General features: G+C 34.6%; 2 protein-coding genes, 1 long non-coding RNA gene and 1 other non-coding gene across 5 annotated transcripts; 2 read left to right on the forward strand and 2 right to left on the reverse strand.

The window, feature by feature from the left end:
• Nucleotides 1-1,350: 1,350 nt before the first annotated feature.
• LOC108192813 (uncharacterized) lies at nt 1,351-8,252 on the forward strand. Its single transcript, XR_010284112.1, has 3 exons — nt 1,351-1,588; nt 2,135-2,453; nt 6,806-8,252. It is a non-coding gene; the product is annotated as an uncharacterized LOC108192813 (long non-coding RNA).
• Nucleotides 1,665-3,229, reverse strand: LOC108192815 (protein RADIALIS-like 1). Of its 2 annotated transcripts, none has more exons than XM_017359308.2 (2): nt 2,796-3,229; nt 1,665-2,050 (listed from the first exon to the last, which is right to left on the reverse strand). In XM_017359308.2, the coding sequence occupies exons 1-2, from the start codon at nt 3,034-3,036 to the stop codon at nt 2,046-2,048; spliced, it is 246 nt and encodes an 81-aa protein (XP_017214797.1). In that variant the 5' UTR covers nt 3,037-3,229; the 3' UTR covers nt 1,665-2,045. The 2 variants fall into 2 exon arrangements, with proteins under 2 accessions (XP_017214797.1, XP_017214799.1); XM_017359310.2 differs by having other exon boundaries at nt 1,686-2,050; nt 2,808-3,228.
• A 2,341-nt stretch (nt 8,253-10,593) lies between the features above and the next one.
• LOC108225477 (probable LRR receptor-like serine/threonine-protein kinase At2g16250) lies at nt 10,594-17,015 on the forward strand. Its single transcript, XM_017400345.2, has 4 exons — nt 10,594-12,897; nt 14,241-14,369; nt 15,749-15,774; nt 16,078-17,015. The coding sequence occupies exons 1-4, from the start codon at nt 10,955-10,957 to the stop codon at nt 16,677-16,679; spliced, it is 2,700 nt and encodes an 899-aa protein (XP_017255834.1). The 5' UTR covers nt 10,594-10,954; the 3' UTR covers nt 16,680-17,015.
• Nucleotides 17,016-19,581: 2,566 nt separating this feature from the next.
• TRNAQ-CUG (transfer RNA glutamine (anticodon CUG)) lies at nt 19,582-19,653 on the reverse strand. The gene has a single exon. It is a non-coding gene; the product is annotated as a tRNA-Gln (tRNA).
• Nucleotides 19,654-19,758: the final 105 nt, after the last annotated feature.

The following is a 19,758-nucleotide window of genomic DNA, read 5'->3' on the forward strand; positions in this document are numbered from 1 at the left end:
CTTTTAAATATTTTTATTAATGTTGATCGATAATTATATGTTTTATTCGAGTTATTAGTACAAAATAAAAAACATTATGATTGTCGTGACGGATATGATATTTACACATTGATAAACCAATTTACATTTATGATTATCGTATTGGATATTCTGATATGTACACATTGATACACCTTTTTAAATTAAATTTATGATTGTCGTATTGGATTTTGTGATTATGTATACATTGATACACTCTTTTAGTCAGTGGGGTAGCTGATTTCTATTAACTCTAATTATATTAAGAGTAGTGTTACGTATTTCAAATTTTGTTTACTAAATAACGTGGCAGACTTATGACTAATTTTAATTGAATGACAGATGTTCATACAGGGGGTCCCATTATTATTAAAATTTTGGGAACATATTTTGAGTTACCTAGCATTTTTCTTATTTCAATAACCTTGCATACACAAAAATCTCCGTTAATTAAAAATACATCGCTCATAATGATACATGTAGGGCTGAAAACGAATCCGAGTAATTCGGGTTCGAACTCGGATTTGACTCCTTAAAAATGAATATAATTCGTATTCGTATAAATAATGAGCGAATTCGAATCCGGTTTTATAATTCGAACGAATACCGAGTCGGGTCCTACCATTCTGGTACTCGAACATATTCATTTAGAGTTGTTTGACTAAATTGAGAGTACTTGAATATACATATTTTATAAAGATACTCGAATCAAATTCGTAAATCATATATATTATTATATATAATATACATCATAAAAATAATATTTATATTAATATAATACCCTACAAATGATTTGAGTTTAGTTATAGTAAATAATTATTCGAGTATTCATAATTTTTTGATTATCTTCTATAAATTCGAATACGAATATACAAAAAATGAGTAATTTGGTATATATTCGAGCCGAGCCAGATTATGTACAAATATTAATATTTGAACTCGAGTCGAATCTGAAAAAACTTATATAATTTTAGTTTGAATTTGGACCAATTCCTAATGAGTAATTATAAATTCGAGCAAAATCCGACCATACTGTTTTTCATGCGTATTGGACTCGTTTTCACCCGGATACATGGGTAAAAAGTAGTGCAACCGTTGATGATACCACTAGTAGTTTAACAATTGGACTGGGTATGATATCTAAAATGAGTAGTGCTAGGTGTACATAATTGTGTACAGAAAATTTGTACATAATGATGTGGCAAGTGATGTGGTGGATTTTAATTGGGGTGATTGGTGTAAATGCAGGGGGCCATCCAATTAAAACCCACAACATGTCATTATGTACATGTTTTTGTATACAGTTATGTGCATCAAGCATTTTCCATCTAAAATTTAGGTGAATATTGAAATGGATTAATGTGTTTGTTTTGGCACAAGTTTAGCGATCAGCTATTAGCAGAAGTAAAACCATTTTTGGTACAAACACTGACCAGAGTGGATATGGAGTCCGATGGTCGAGTCCTCCACGCGCCCACAATGTTCTCATTTTTGGCTCGGCTCGACTCGATTAAACTTGGCTCGGCTCGAAACTTGCCCGGCTCGACTCGAATTACAGCCCTACCCACAGGTTAAACAATTTTATCAGTTTCGTTCTCATATGCAATTTGTTCTTGTTCAACATAATATCAGTTTTGAACCCCCTTTCCCTAACTATGTTCTCATTATTAGTTACAATTATTTCACCAGATCTCAGTTTAATTGAGAACAGTTTGTTCATGAGTTACATATTAGATACTTGGTACTTGCAGATCTATTACCAACCGCACGTATGATTTTACATAAAATGGACAATTATTTTCTTTGGAGCTTTTTTATATAGTTAATACATGAGAACAGAAAAAATAAACAAGCACTTGGTGATCAATTTATATCACCAATAATAAAAATTTCAAGAGAAGTAAGTAATAAAAGACAAGAATGGGATCTTGTGATTCTTGAGTTGTTGCTGCATTACTTGATGCATGCATCTTTATTTGGGACGACTACTGGCTCCATTGTCATGCTTTACGTACCACAGCGATTTATCATCCTGCATTAGTCAATAAAAAAAAATTAACAATAATGCTTAATCGATGCTATGAATAAATCTTACTAGAAGTTTTTTTGATTGTAGGCATGCATGTTGGCTTACTAGAAGGAGGATGCGTTGTATGTAATAGTATTAGTATCACTAGATTCCGTGAACAAAGATCACACAGGTGATGATAAATGCACAACTAATGTTCGTGGGAGCATATCTTTACATGATTCATTACCTGTATCTGCAAGAAATGCTTATGATCTAATAGAACACATGAAATATAGGGAAGGCGGGAAAGGTCAGTTTGGAGGCTGCCGACAAGTTGACAACATCATAAAGTGGTTTTTGAGTTGAGCAGGGAAAAATGCTCACTAGCGGGGATGCAAGTACATCTTTGTGGTCATTTAAAAGAGTATGTTTTTCTTTCTGTGAATTTGAATCTCAATCAAATTATATTTTTTAACAGATCCATCTTACTGAGAATTGTGATAGTTCAGGCAATCAGCAATAATCTACAATTCTCTGTTGTATAAAAGAATGTTGGGGTATATAATGCATAGTGTAGAAAAGGTTGGAGGGAAATAAGATTGCTTCTAGCCAAAGGCTGCGAACATGTTTAGACATAGAATGCCTTTTATGAAAAAGGTGATAGTTTAGCCATGTATACCTAATTTGCCCTGGTAGCTAGTAATGCTAGTCCTACGCTAACAGAATTTAATAAAAATCTACATCCACCCTTCAGTACTGATGGTACCTTGCATATTACCTCCAGTGGTACGATAGTTGGGGAAGGGCACATTGCCATTCTCAATGCGCCTGATGTCTGCCACGAGGATTTCGTAATGCCTCTTCACCTCCTCGGCGGTCTTGCCACCAACAGCTTTGGCAACATTGTACCAACGGTCAGGAGTGTCCTTGTCATACACAGCCAGAGCCTTCTCAAAAGCTTTGTTCTGCTTAACTGTCCATGAGCCATGGGAGGACATCGATGCCATGAAAGTTTAACTCTCAGTAATCTGTATTAAATGGTTAAGAGCAGAAGATGTGTAGTTAACAAAATGGAGCGGACGCTGAATAGAATGTAAGAGAAGAAGAGTGAAGGATTTTAACTTAGAAGTCAGTGAGAAAACTCTTAAGCATGAGATGGTATTTGCAGAGAATTGCTTGTTCTTATATAAGCTCCAGGAGTAGAGGAGTTTGGGTAGTAGGGACATGCCAGTTAGCCTATAGAGCTTGAATCTTTTTAGAATTTTAATGATTTGTCTTCTCAAGAACCATAAAATAGTGGACAAAGATATGGGGAAAGGTCTAAGAATAAAAATATCCGGTGCTTAACTTTTCAATTTGGAACCATTTAGTAATTTATGTTCCCATTCAGTTTTCACCTATGATGCTCAGACTCTTTTAGAAGGATCCGACACGGACACATATCAGGGTGTCAGACCTTTCAAACCACAAAATTAAAGACCCGGGGACACGTTTTATAAGGATCCGACACTTGGATTTGGACACTGCAATTATTATTTTTAATTAATATGATAGTTCTTATAAATAAATACCTATCATTCTATTATACTGCATAACAAACAATTGCACAAATTAAGGCAAAAGTTGCTTCGTTTCTCTTTTTACATCCATTTCACCTCTGTTTCTTCATATATTTTCTTATTCCTATCTTCCTCTTAGAGATAGGCCACTGAAATTAAAGATAGGCTGTCTAAGATGGAGAGTCTGATTTCTGGATGATGTTCGGATCCGGATCCCAGTGTCAGTGTCAGTGTCGTGTCCTGTGGACACGGGTACGGCTGGGTTTTCCGGAGAGTCCGAGCATCACAGGTTTTCACCATAGCTTGTTATCTTTTAATAGACTTTAAAAATAGAACAAGTCAGTAAAGTTCGCCTTTCCAACTATATCAAGTTTAGTATGTCCGATTAGAAATAGGGTCAGAGTAGAGTTAGAGTTACACAGATTCTACTCATGCTGCAGTGTGTCTGTTACACTGAAGTCGCATGAGAAATACTATGCATCAAAAACACTCGTGTCAACTATTAAGAACTGAATTAGGCTCTCAAATTGAGTTCGTCACCCGCTAGCATAATAGAAACAGCAGTATCAATTATTCCTATATTGTATTAAATATATAATATTTACCAAGCTTATCAACATTTCTTCACATGCGTTTTATGGAGATTACCTAATTCACTATAATTAGTCATTGGTGGTTAGGAGCCTTGGGGGTAAGCATTTCTGCGGACGGAGAATCTATTTGATGTAGAAATCTCTTAATCTGTTAGGATTTTGATTCGGTCTCTCTCTCTCTCCATTTCTGTCCTTTCCGTTCTTATCGACGAGACTATATTCTTACCTAAGAATTAAGGGGTTTATGTGTTGCCAGTAAATAACTTTAAAGTTTTTTCCAGGTTGCCACATAATAAACTTCCAATCTTGTGGCTTGTAATCTTAACTTAATTATGAAAGCTATAATCTTGTGTTTCCTTCCTTCTCTTTTCCTCAGAAAACTCAGCTACAAGCCATAAGAAGTATGTAGAACAGTTTGCTAGCAAACACTAAATATAATCTTATTGCTCCACTTATATAAATCAGAGATATATTCTTCGTGTAGCAGTTGAAGTACTGTGTCCTGAACATCATGTCAAGCCTGTTGGTGGTTAGCTGACTCCGTACAATAATAGTGTTATGACTTCTATTAGGAAAGGGCTGAGCATGTTCCGTACTCTTTATCATCAAGGACCCTATCCTGAATATGGTGTTTCTAGCAACAGAAGTGCTCCAAAGTTTTCCAAACAGGCCCCTCTTTGATTAGGTGTTCTATGGTGTAGATTTTACCACAAAAAAAAACCATTCTCTTCCATCCATTATCTGAGAATTATTTTGTACTTCTTATCATACATATTATCTTACATTTTTATGATATGTGTATCACATCCTTCAGAGATATGCTATCCTCCAATCCAGTAAAAGTTGTTCAGGGAGCAAAGTTTTTCAATGATTTTAATAATGTCTATATTTAGTATAAATAAGGCTCGAATGGCACATTTCAAATAATTTTAAGATTCATAAAGTTAGCTGTTGAAAGGATAGGATTTTTCTATGACTGTAACAAATACTACTGATGTGGAGATTACACTAGTGGTTGAACATCTTGTTATGTCCTTGTACTAGTTTTATTTTACTGATTTGTTTAAGATTAGGTTTAGTGTGTGTGTGTGCCCGCGCTTAAACAAGAAATATTATGGGCAAGTACTCTGTAGGAATCTTTTCTGCACTGGTTGCAGCATTCTATCTTGCTCAGTTGGCTTAAATTATTCTCTAGTGTATACTGTAGTAATATTGGTTAGATTCTTCTGAGGACAGTTATTTGCTACAGCATAACTAACCTTTGCTTATCTTTTCAATGTCATAATTACCACTGCTTGCCTGCAATCCTCTAAAGTCTCAGTAATTTTCATTGACAGTGTCATCTCTTTCTTATAAAAGAGATCATATTGTCAACTAGTTTAATTGACCATTAAATTCCAATAAGCTAGATAGAGAAATATTATCATGACCCCCTTAGTTTTTTTCAGAGGCATAGCTGAAATTTATGCAACGGCACATGGTCCAATTAAGGACCCAGTTTTTCTGAAATCGCACAGGGCCTAGATATCCTTGTTCCATTTACCCTTTCTTTCAGTTAATTAGTGAATAAGCTCACAAATATGTGAGGAGTCTTTTGTATACAGCTTCAGATGTCTAAGTGGTAGAAGTCGGAAATATGATGAGATAGATTCCCAGATGATGAGTCTTTGTGTTCAGCTTGAGATGTTATTAAGTCCTTAATATATCTATTTATGTGAGCACAACATAGCAAACAATAATAGTGCTGTGAACCATTATTCATTTCCGGTTAGGGTAATACTAATACTTACATCTAAAAGCATCAAATCCTAAAAGTTGGAGATGCAATGCCGGTGGCTTTTTGAAACTAGTGGACTAGATTAGTCCCAACCTATTAGAGTTTTTGGCAAAGATCTTGCATATAGACTCCACTTGAATTGACATTATGAAATAAAAAAGTTACAAAACGTATAACGGCGTATATAGACTTTTTGTGATTATAAAATGATACATGATTACATAAGGATATGATGCTTTTGAGGTTGCTCATCGGACACGTAAATGTGGTTGATAGAACGAATTCAGGATTCCTTGTAGGAGGTCCAGAAATGGCTTTATATTAGCTGAATAAAAGCAACCTTTGAAAACTTTAAAATGATCCCTCTGCAACCAAGTTGCAGGAGTCATATTCAATGGATCTTGACCACATACCAAATGGGGATGTGCTGATCATTAGTTGAGAACTACGTATGCCAATTTGTGAGGAATCTGTACGACACAAAAGGGGTTGGAATCCATATTATTCGGTATAATTCAAAATTAGTTTGTGGATCCTTTTCTTTTTGGTGGTCCTCCTTCCAAGTTGAAAAAACTTGGAGACTAGCTTTTGGATTCTCAATGGTCCAATGTATTACAATTACTCTTGAAATATGAATGAATTTCATTGATCAGCTTAGAATCGGTTTATCTTCAGAAGAAAGTCGTTTAACTTGTATACATTGTATAGTCCGTGAGGGCAGATTCTATGAATTAAATGAACACCAGCCACTCTTGACCCTGCATGAATTACGCTTGAGTTTAAAATTGATCTTTTTACTGTGAAATATGTTTTCTACTTTGAGTTTAACCATGTTTTCATGCAACAGGACTGTACTAGACAAGTTAATTAGGCATTTTGGTTCATGTGGAGGTAAGATTCTTGTACAGCAACCTGAATTGAGCCCAGCTGTATATTCTGGTAATGATGAATTTAAGCAATTAGATTTATGACTTACATACCTCCGCTGAGACTCGGAAACCCAACCTCTTGTTAACCAGAGTATCAACAGCCTGGGCATTAGGGGTGAACATGGGTTGGGTTGGGCGGGTTTTTGGAAAAAAACGACCCAACCCAATTAGTTCGGGTTAATAAAAACTTAACCCGTTAACTGAAAAAAATTTATCTAACCCAACCCTACCCAACCCAATTAATTCGGGTTGGGTCGGATTGGTTTGGGTTAAACTTGCGAAAATCATAATAAATAAAAATTTAGTCATTCATCGCGACAGGAAAAAAAAATACTCACTCGCACACCGGTAGCTAGTAACAGTCGGCATACATATTTATAGTTACTCAGTTTCTATGAATCATTCACCAATATTAGTCGATGCGTAAGTTTTTAATCGAAGAGGGAAGCCTATTACATTGGTGAAACATTTGAACAATGGTGAAATAATAGGAAATTGTTGTATACACACTCAGTTATGAACTCTTATTTATAAGGTGTATACCAGTTCATTAACAAATTATTAACCATGTTCAAATTCCAAAAGTCATCATTTACATTTTATAGTTATCGAGATACTTAAAATTATTCATATTGCTGTTGTAAATGTATAGACACACCCTAGATAAATCAAATTTAGGTTAAAGATTGATTGAGATAAACTAAAAAATATAAAATAGATATGTAAATATTATATATATGTGTGTGTATATATATATATATATATAGGCTCATGATCAAATAGAAACCACTCTTAAAATAAAAACTAGAAACCAGTTTCCCTACCACTATTTATAACTACGGGTATCACTAATTTATACTGCACTAATCACTGTTTTTATACAGTATGTAAACAGCGATTTTTATTATCAAAATTGAGAAAATCTACTTATCTAAATTATTGATAATCGATTGTAGATGATTAATTTCATCCGTATGAAAGTTCTTGGTGGTAGGAGCTGCAAGAGAAGTTGTATGATGATGGTAAGTAGTCGTTAGTTTTGTAAGTTATGATGGAAAGTTTATGTGACTATTGGTGATGATAGACAATGGTGGCAAGTCATAGAAACGTTTTGTAATGGTGGTAAGAGGTCCATTATTACGATTTGGGTGAAAATGATGGTCATATACGTTGCATATATGTGTATATATATATTTATATTCGCGAGATATGCTATATATAAATTAGTGATATGTTATGTACAAATTAGTGATTTCTGTAGTTAAAAATAGTGATAAAAAACTGTCCAGAAACTGGTTTTTAGTTTTTAGGCTAATTTGGTTTCTATTGGAGTAGTACTCTATATATATATATATATATATATATATATATATATATAATCGGGTTGGGTTGGGTTAGTTCAGGGTTAAAATCTGTAAAACCCTGACCCAACCCAACTTAATCGGGTTTTTTAAAAATTAACCCATTTATTTTTCGGTTTTGAACGGGTCGGGTTAATCGGCCTAAAAAAGGGTCGGTTTGGGTTGGGTTAGCGGGTTGAACGGGTTTATGTTCACCCCTACTGGGCATGCAAATTATCTACAGGCTTACGAAAGATGGTGCTCATCAGAAATGGTGATAATACGTATGTGGCTTACACGATTATAATGACAACAAGGTACAAAGAGGGGACCAACAGGATATGGAGTGATTCAGTGTATATCACCAGTCACTTATCGTCTTCAGTTGGATGTTTCGAAGATTTTATAGTATGTTAGATGAATGAATTATTAAATTTAACCTCATGCTCGAATGCACAAACAACTTCGTACTCTGACTACAAGATTCTTTTGTAGGACGTGAAGATATCGTGGGACATGGACTTCTCATATCCTCATGCTGTTCATGTACTTGGTCTGTCTCATAACTTGGTACGATTCTGCTACGCATAAGCAATTTTAGTAATCGTCAGGCATTTTATTCCTATCTTAAAATTAGTTTTTTCAACTAAATGCATCTCATAATGCCACAACTTGAGACCACAAATGAAAATGAAGAAAATTGTAATATGTAGCTTTGGAGGGTGGGCAGTATTTTAAGCCGATCATAATACTATCTCCGGCGAGTTGAACTCCTAACCTCCGGCGAGGAGTACCGGAACTCAACCCCGCCACCAACACCTTGTTGGCAGCTCAGCGAGCATAAACACCCTGACTCAATTAAAAATAAAATATTTTATCAATGAAATTTATCAACGAAACTCAAATTATACGCATACACTCCCAAAATAGTCATGTACACGGTACACCTCTAAAATTTTAAACTTATACAATTATTTTTAACACATATTTCTATAATCCTAAAAATCTCATTTAACTTGCATCTATTTCTATATAAAAAAAATCAACCAAAGATAAAAATAGTCGTTTTCGTTGTTTTGAAATTACTAATATACCCTTTCTTACTTTTAAATAACAAAAATGCTGCTATTCTTCTGTTAGTGTTTAAATAAAAATGTCATCAAGTAAATTTGAACCTGTACTTGTTGCAATGATTTCAAAGTTTTATCCATTGCAATGATTGATTAATAAACAGGGTTTGTAACTGAATATGAATAACCTACACCACCAAATCATACAATAGCAATTGATAAAGTGTGACAGTATGAAGCACTTCTTTGGCAACCATTTGGTGTTTTTCTCGACTGAGAGCACGGTTGGATAACTCAGTGGTAAAGAGCTTATCCTCTGTCGTTACAGGTCCTGGGTTCGACCCTGGCTCACCCCGAGAGTTTCGTAGAACAGATACTCATTTGTAAGGCTATAAGCCATATTTGTCAAAAACAACTCAGAACGGAAGCAGATTAAACAATTGGCAAATTTTAGAGAAATATCTTCTTACCATGTAGGTGATGATCCGCTGGTGCTTAAAGTTTGGTTACATCAACATAGTGTACATCAACTGCAAATGTCCCAAACCTGTAGAATGTTCATCTAAGGTCCCTCAAGTACTAACATGTATTTAGGTTCATCGATAGTCATTTATATCCAATTATAAACAAGATGCAGTTAAACTTGTTAAAAGCATAAAAAAGAAAACAGAACTGGTCACCAAATACTTCAAGGGTATGAAAAATGTCAGGAACATAAGTGTATTCATTACAACGTTCAGCATCGCTCTAAACTTGAATATAATATAGAAGAATAACATGAAGATACATTCAAAGTTCATCATTCAGTGTCAAGCAAAGTAGTTCATCTAGCAGAATCGAGATCACAGAATAACAGATTATTCATAAAACGTGTCAGCATGAAAACGATTTAACAATAGTAGAAATAATTTATATGAAAAGCAGATATTTGGAGGAAGACATATTTACCGAAAATCCATGCATAGAAAAGTTAGAAGCAGACAAACTAAAAAATTATATTTTGTCAAACTATATGGCTATATTTGATTATAGTGCTCATGTGCAGAACATTTGTAAATATCTACCAAAATTGTTGTCACTCAAATTCTGGATTATGTTTACCGGAGATCCATGGACAGAAAGGTTAGCAACAACTGACAAACTAAAAGATAACCATAATTCAGAATTCAGAGACAACAATTTTGATAGATATTTACAAATGTGCTGCACAAAGACACTATAATCAAATATAGTCATATCTTAATTTTATAATAAACACATCCATACCGATATATAAAACACAAGATATAAGTGGGGATATATCATGCTCACAAAACAACTTCTAATTTCAATAACAATTATTATCCTTTATACCTAAAAGGTTAATAAATATAGGGTAAATATAACTTGTAGACTTACGATTTTTTATTATTAAATTAATTTTATTATAAAAAAATAAAATATGAGTAGCTAGTTTTTTCAACCTACTTGGTACACATACCGCTTCCACTTTGCCCCCTAAAAGCCCAATAAAATCTTTCTCCCGGGAAAATGATTTGACCATATGTTGAATATGTACATAATCAACTCAACTCCCTGTCCCGTTCATTCGTGAAGTGCACCAAGAAGATGATCAAAACATGAGTAGAAACGCGTTCTTCATCAGTAAGTTGACACTATGTTGATTTTCACAAGATTTAGACTACTTATCTTGATATTATATGTACTATTTGTTTCTACATTTCAACAATATCAAGTGGTGCCATTGAGTTCCTACACTGAGCGTGTTTCTTTACTCCAACTAAGATCTTCACTAGGGATAAGAAATAAACAATGGCCTTTAAAATCTGAGCCTTGTGCTAATTGGGTTGGTGTAAAATGCTTGAATGGTAGTGTTGTGGGGATTAATATTTCTGGGTTTAGGAGAACAAGAATTGGTAGTCAAAACCCACATTTCTCGGTTGATTCTATTGCCAATTTTACTTCTTTAGGGTATTTTAATGCTTCTAGATTTTCGCTTCCTGGGTCGATTCCGGACTGGTTTGGTATGAGGTTGAGTGCACTCCAAGTTCTTGATCTTAGCGGCTGTTCGATTGTTGGTGTTATTCCTGATACTATTGGAAATATGACTAGTTTGTCGGTTTTGAATCTATCTGATAATGGACTTACTGGTGTTGTTCCGGAGAGTTTGAGTCAGTTGTCGAATTTGTCTCTTCTTGATCTGTCAAGGAATTCTCTTGTTGGTTCTTTTCCGGCTTCTTTTGGGTCTTTGAGAAATCTTACTTTGCTTGACATGTCAATGAATAACTTGTCTGGGTTCATTCCTCCTTATCTTGGGACTCTAACCAAGTTGCAGATACTGAATCTCTCTCATAATGGTATCACTTCCTTGGTACCCCCTCAACTTGGTGATCTTTCTAGTTTGGTTGCTCTTGATCTGAGCTTCAATTCTTTTTCTGGTTCTCTTGGCCTGGATTTGAGAGTTTTAACGAATCTGCGTAAAATGGTTATTGGGAACAATCGGCTAAGTGGGTCTTTGCCGAGTAACTTGTTTTCTGAACTTACTCAGTTGCAACTTATAGTTCTGAGTTACAATGATTTCAGTGGGGAGTTTCCTGATATATTGTGGTCAATGCCTAGTGTCCGTTTTCTTGATGCCTCTGGAAATAAGTTCACTGGGATATTTCCCAATAGTAGTTCGGCTGTTACTGCCAGTCCTGCAGTATTTAACCTCTCACAGAATATGTTTTATGGAGATCTCCCATATGTTGTCAGGAGGTTCAGGGTTATAGACCTGTCGAACAATTATTTTAAAGGGAAAGTTTCGGAATATGCTCGCAATAATGCAGTGCTAAATAGAAATTGCTTTCGAGGTGAGTCGAGTCAGAGGTCTGTGGCAGCATGTGCATCATTTTATTACAAGAGAGGCCTGCCATTTCATTATTTTGGACTGCCTGTGAAGCAACCTCCTCCACTTAAATCTGACGAAATGAGCCAGAGGGACATAATCATATTCCTAGGAGTATTGGGGGGTGTAGGGTTAACTGCTATTGTGATAATTTTGCTAATATTCCTGATATTATGCACTCGTAAGAGTCAAACAACAAACCAAAGAGCCACTGGTGTTGGACCTGTAGCTACTTCAGATGCAATCCCAGCAATACCTGGAGAATACTTGAAATTTTCCAGCTTAGGGAAAGGATTTACATATCAGCAGATTCTCCAAGCCACTAGAGAGTTCAGTGATTTAAACCTAATCAAACATGGGCATTCTGGAGACCTGTTTCTAGGTGCACTGGAAGGTGGTGTGCACATAGTCATAAAAAAAAAATTGAGTCCTGTGAAGGAAGCTTACTTGCCAGAGTTGGATTTTTACAGCAAAGTTTCCCATCCCAGATTTGTCTCTCTCCTTGGACATTGCTTGGATGATGAGAGCGAAGGGTTTCTGATTTACAAATATATGCTGAATGGAGACCTTGCAAGTAATCTGTACAGAACTAAGAGTTCAGATGGCGACAGTTTACAGTCATTGGACTGGATAACGAGATTAAAAATAGCGACAGGAGTCGCAGAGGCTCTATGTTATCTCCATCATGAATGTACTCCTCCTTTTGTTCACAGGTAATCAAGGGTTTACATATTTTCCCCTATTCCCTTTTTAATAGAAACTAGTTTTTCTGTTACGCTACTTAAACTGAGCTGGTTGTGGGGGTGTACTTTTCGAACTTTGCATATGAGAGTAGTTTTACTCATTTATAATAAATTCTTGTTTTTAGTTCTGTGGAAGTTACAGCGCAATTACTGTTCAATGTATCTTAATATGTCTGGGAACATTCTCCTTAACAGTTATCATGTAAAATTGTGTAGCAAGTTTTTGGCTAGTGGATCTAGTTTCCATGTTCCTTTAGCGCATTGTTGTGTGGCTTTCATCTATGGCTTAAAATGACTCACATTTATTAGAAACAGAATAAATTACATCTATATTTGATATAACCTAATAAATTACTGGCAAAACCTCAAACTTATGAAACTATGACTCCCATTGTTTTCTTAGTAAATATCCAAAGCGTGCAAATATGTCTGATATTTCCTTCATTGCACACTTCTGTTGGGAGTAATTCTTTATTAGTTCTTTGTTTTCTTGCTAAGGATGTCAATCTTTGATACCACCAAAAATGCTTGTTTTTAACATGGACTGTCTATATTAAGACTAGACTTCAGTTAAATTTGCCTGCAGATCTAAAAGAGAACTTTAACCGAGATTTGGATGGTGCTGGGAAAGATTAACACCTATAACATTCAAGTTTCTTAAAATTCTCCCAAATATCCCACCATATGTGTAATTGTTAATAAAGTTGCATCTTGCTTAAACTTTGTATCCGTTTTCAATCATCAAACGGAGAAATTGTTTTATTGAATAGCTCTTAGGAGACAGTTGTATTAAGCCATACAAAAGTTTCATGCAAATATTTATGAATATAGTGAAATATGAATATACTAGCAAGTCTTAAGAAAAAATAAGATTTAGCCAAATATGTATATCAAGCTTGATACTGCGTCTGTGGAACCCCGCCACGTGGAATGATAAACCAATACTCAATTATGTACTTAAGCATAAGACTCCCCTTAATGCATGACACCTTTTCCGCCACGTGGTGAGATATACATAGTGCATTGGCTAAAACATCGTAAAAGCCGCATGCAAAAAGGGGATTCAAACTGACAACATTAAGAAATGAGAACTGATATAGCCTAATATGTATCAAAAGCTTAATAGCCTGAATTTCAGATTGAATTCTGTAAATGAATATGTTTAAATAACGGCTTTGATAAACCTGTGAGGAAAAAAAATGATATTCTCATTGAAAAAATGTCGGCATGCAACTGACGGATTGCTACCTTGTTTTACTATATATTTAATGAAACCAACTATGTGCATTATATATGTCCTTTGGCTTTTGAAGAAATGTTCAAGCCAGCAGTATCCTTCTTGATGATAAATTTGAAGTGCGGTTGGGAAGCCTGAGCGAGGTTTGTGCTCAAGAAGGGGATATGCATCAAAGCAGGATTACCAGATTTCTGCAGTTACCACAGTAAGTGAAACTTTTTGTGTTGTTTCAAACTTCTTCTAGGAAAGAAATGATAACTCTACATTCTGCTTTCTGTTTTTAGCTTTCAATGCAAGTTGAGCTGAGGTATAGGTGATTGGAAGAAATATATAGTGGGTCTGATAATAAATTTATTGCCTAGTGTTGGTAAGTTATAGAGAGAGGTCTACAATAAGCAATTATAATTCTAATCCTTTTTATTTAAGGGTTTAACTGTTCAATAAGACAATAATTTTTCTAATCAAATTGTTCATTGTCCATTAATTCTTTCCACCCAACTTTTTCATATTTGGGTGGCCAGCAAAAATTTAATTTTCAAAGAAACAAATAAAGAAGTAGAGAAGCTATATTGGAAATTTCTACTGTTTTCTGCCCTTTCTTAGCATTAAAAAATAACAAGTATTTTTTCATAATAGTGACAGTACAGGTAGAACTTTCTCTGTTGTTTGGTATCTTTCTTATTAATTAAAATCTGCAACAAAATTTAGTTGAATTAGAAATGATCCCCCTTGTACGCCATTTTCATGTAGGCTCGCTGTTTAATGTTAGAAGGCCGGTCTCCCTCTTTCACTATACATTGATTTAGAAAGAAAATAGCAGTGAGTTTTTTTTAATATGCCCATGTACGTGAGACAAGAGTCAAGACAATGTGGGGGATTATTATTATTAATCCCGTGCAGAATTATGAATCTTCAGGAAAACAGAATTTTGAGATGATGAGCCTGAGTACCAAGTAGAATTTGACAGATAAGATATGCTAAAATTTGAGATGATTAGCCTGAGTACCAAGTAGATTTGACAAATAAGATATGCTAATCTGGAATATATCAGGGAGATGTGACTTAGCTGTTGTAAAAGAGAGTGAAGTTAATAGGAGACTATGATAATGTGCAGCAAATATTTTGTGTTCCAATATTTCTCAGCAGCCTTTAAATAGAAAAGACAGTTCAGAAATAAATTGTGGGATTCTTTCACAATTTTTTTTAACTAGATTGTCCTGTAGAATATCAGTAACTCGTTGACCAGTTGAAATTTACTAACAAATACCAGGCACCAATAGTAGATTGTTTGCCACATGGTAGATGATGACAGATCACCCTTTTTAGTTATTATTGAGTATGAAGTTGAATTTGGTATAATATATTGCTGTTCTTCTAGAAAATCAGTGGGAAGGTGAAGGCCCCTTCCATCCGCTTCATGTTTTTTCACTTTCCCTTTTTTCTGTATTTTAATCTTTTGTAAAATGTTATTACTAGATGGCAAGCACTGTAGATGACATGTGAAACCCCCCAACCCCCTCACTCTTCCCACATTTTTGTTTGTTAAAGATTGTAATAATAGAAGTAATCTGTTGGCTATTGCAGGACATCTAAACAAGGCTCTTCTTCAGGTACTATCATTTATATTATTTCAGTTTTAAACTGATTTTGTTGTTGCCTGCTTATAACTTTGACCAAGATGGAAATAATGGGGAAAGTTCTGCCATAACGTCCATTCTATACCTTGTTTCATGATATGATTATATCTTCCATACTATTAGATGATGTTAAATTAATAAATATCTATATGCTGATTGTGCATGTGACTCTTTTGATGGCAGGCAAATTCTGCTTTCATTTTTAATTCTATGTTCTCATGTGCACATCAAATCTACTGTAGTTCTAAACAGTATTTGTGATATTAAAATTGACAGGTACACCTACGACAACTTGTGCATATGATGTCTATTGCTTCGGAAAGGTTTTACTTGAGCTGGTGACAGGTAATATGGGACTGAGTGCTTCCAGTGAGGGAAACATGAAGGAATTGTTAGAAGAGACTCTACGTTACATCAGTATATATGATAAAGAACTTTTGACAAATATCATAGACCCGTCTCTAATAATTGATGAGGATTTACTTGAGGAAGTTTGGGCTATGGCTATTGTTGCCAGGTCCTGTCTAAATCCAAGGCCTGCAAAGAGGCCCCTTGCGAGATACATCCTTAAAGCTTTGGAAAATCCTTTGAAAGTAGTTAGAGACGAGAGCCCTAGTTCAGCAGGGCATAAGACTGTTTCTTCTAGAGTGTCCTGGAGTGCTGGTCTCTTTGGCAACTGGCGTAGCTCATCTGATGTACCTTCAGTCCCTCTTAACAAAGCAGGTGGGAACAGTTTTAAGAGCTCGGTAACCCAAAGTTCTCAGGTAAGTGTTCAGAGTTCTAGGGTAGATCATTTATCCTCAAGCAAAGGACACCAATCTAGAGACATATTTCCTGAACCACTTGAGGAAGACACGGTGAGGCCACATGGGGACTAGATTAAAAGCTAATAGTTCTTAATTCTTTGTGATAAAGATATTGCTAGTTGAACAGTTTGCATGCACATACTATAAAGTCTGGGTCGGAATCCATTTTTCATAGTCACTTGAGATGTCCGAATGCTCAGACGATCGTCTCAGAGTAACTGGTACTTAAGTTTGGTGTATAAATACCCAGAGATTTCCTGTCTGATCTGGTTAAGATGGAGCTAGTGGAGTGGAAAGTGGTGGTTACTTTTCTAGTTGCTGGTCTCATATTAAATTGCAGTAAATTGTAATTGCTGTAATTTTTGCCTGGTATACAGAGAAAGATAACAATGGAAGTCTTTTTTTTTTTTTCTCATTGTTTGAATAAAACAAATCAGAAATCAGGTTATAGAATTCTAGTCCATCAATTTACAATTTTTTTTCAAATAAAGATATATATAAACTTTCCGTCTTAATTTGGGTTAACTTGGTCAGCAAATTTCGTTGCACCCAAAATGAAAGGGAATTTGTATAATGTCTCATATTAGTAGGTCAGTTTATAAATATATTCTTATTCATTTAATAATTAATAACATGTTCTATAATTACACTTCACTCCAATGTAATTCACATAAATATAATTAAGTTACATATATAAGATATATCATATATCTAATAATTACGAATTTCAATTCTAATGTGGATTTGTTCACACTTCATTGCCTGAGAAATATTTATCACGTGCAAAGTGAAAAATAAGAATATTTTTTAAAAGAAATACATTGAGAAAAGACTGATATATAAAACCTTTCAACGAGATGGTCTTTTTTCAACTATCTCAAGATGGATTTTGAACCCTAAATTTTGACATATCACGTAAAATCATTCGTCTACTTCTTTAATATATAAAGATAATAATTTCAACATGTAATAGTCAGTTGAAAATTGTGAGTTAAAAACCTTGGACTGGTCATTAATCAGCTAGTATAGTAGTGTATCAGTGTCAGTTGTTCAAATTTTGGTCGAGATAAAGGGATGACAATTTGTACCGAAGCAATAGATATCCGATCTGTATCTGATCGGATTATAGTGAACTCGAAAATTTCAGATTTGGGTTCAGGTTCGGGTTTGATCTTTAAATCCAAACTATTTTCGGGTCGGGTTTAGGTTTATGACATACCGTTTCGAACTCGAACCGAAAATCCGAAATTCATTTTGTTCCGATTCAAACCCGACCTGAAACCCGTTTTAATATATTAATAATATTTTTATATATACATGTAATGTCTCATAATTTAAATTAGTACTGATATAACATATAATATAGTATAGGGCAATGTTATATCAAGAGCAATTTGCGAAAATTTGTACTAAAGTTGGATGTTTTATGTGGATGCATCATGCAAGGGGGAGAGATAATTGAATTTGCCCTGAAAATTTGCTCTTGAAACAAAACTGTTGCTCGAGATATAACATTTTTCTATAGTATATTAGTAATACTAGACTAGTATTCAAAAGGACTATAATTTGTGGGTTCGAATCATCAAAGACTATTAGCCATTGTGATACTGCAAACTCTTATTCAACTCTCCAATAGTTCTTATCATTATATTCCTCCACACCGGTTATTTTGAGCTAGTATTTTTTTTCGATGTTTTTAATCAATCAACAATTCTTTGCTTAGAAAGCTGATCTATTGTCCTCTCTGAAATCTAATTCAATCTCAACAATTTCAACGTCAAACCCAGGAGCCTTTTGACTCGAATCAGCTCTTGGACTCGAATCAGATGTTAATAATCTCTTATTAGAGTCTGTGCAAACCCAAAACCGAATCGAACCCAAACAAATCTGGTGGGTTCGGGTTTAGTGATTCGGAATTTATTCAGGTTTGGATTTGGTAAAACAAAATCGACTTCGGATTTAATTTTTACTAAACTCGTTTCGACCGATCCAATTGCCATCTCTGTCGAGATGAGACATGACTTGTGACCTGCTATTAGTCGGGTAGTATAAGATTGTATCGGTTGTTGAAATTTTGATCAAGAAAAGAAATGACAAAAGAAAATTGGTTAATAAAGAGACCGCTAGACGGTCACAACAACTAACATTATATCTTATTAAATGTATAACACTAGTTTGATTGATAAATGTATATTAGCTAATGGGCTGATCTTATCATTTTCATGTCGGAGTTAGATGTATTTTGCGCCCATTTTGTTTAGCCGAATACACTTTACACTCAATAATTTTATGATAAGCATTTTAAATCGCTAACTTCAAAATCTGCCACATTTTAGACACTTTTCCGTCATGCTTTGATTGTTACCGTTAGTCAATCGAGGGTATTTTATATTTCAAGTTGAAAAGAAATATTTACGTTTTACATCTCTTACATTTTCGGTTAAGTGTATTATGGACTCACTAATTTTGCTTATATAACTATTAATCAGCATCACTTCGACCCTTCATATTTCTTAAGACCTTCATGTAATTATTAACTCTTTTCTTAAAACTTCTTGTAACCTCTCGACCTTGTTTTCGTAATACATACGAAAAGTTTCGTCTACAAAAATTAATCTTTATTTAATTTTCACGACTCGGTAACTAGTTGCCTGCACATTAATTCTCTTAATCGAGGGATGGCAGCAGGTCGAATCTGTTCGAATATCTAATATATCCAAATTCAAACTCAAATTATTTTTAAAATCCAAATCCAAATCTAATCAGGTTTCATGTATCAAATCCAATTCTAGTAACTCATAACTCATCTATAATATAAAATTATTTAAACATACTTATTAATTAAATTATTAATAGATGAAAATCATTATTTTAAACTTACTGCCCAATACGGGTATAAGCCAGCTTCCCAGTTTCCATTAGCTGGAAAGAAAACCTGTTTGTCCTGCGTTAGAATGAAAAAACTGAACAAAGAAGGTCCTACCGAGATTTGAACTCGGGTTACTGGATTCAGAGTCCAATGTCCTAACCACTAGACCATAGGACCTCTTGTGTATGTAATTATTGCTTAAGATTTAGGAATTTACTTCCTTGGAGGCCATCCACAGGAGATGTAACCCACGCACAAGTCAGTAGAAAATGCAGGGGATAC

This window comes from Daucus carota, chromosome 6 (assembly GCF_001625215.2).
Source record: "Daucus carota subsp. sativus chromosome 6, DH1 v3.0, whole genome shotgun sequence".
Lineage (NCBI taxonomy): Eukaryota > Viridiplantae > Streptophyta > Magnoliopsida > Apiales > Apiaceae > Daucus > Daucus carota.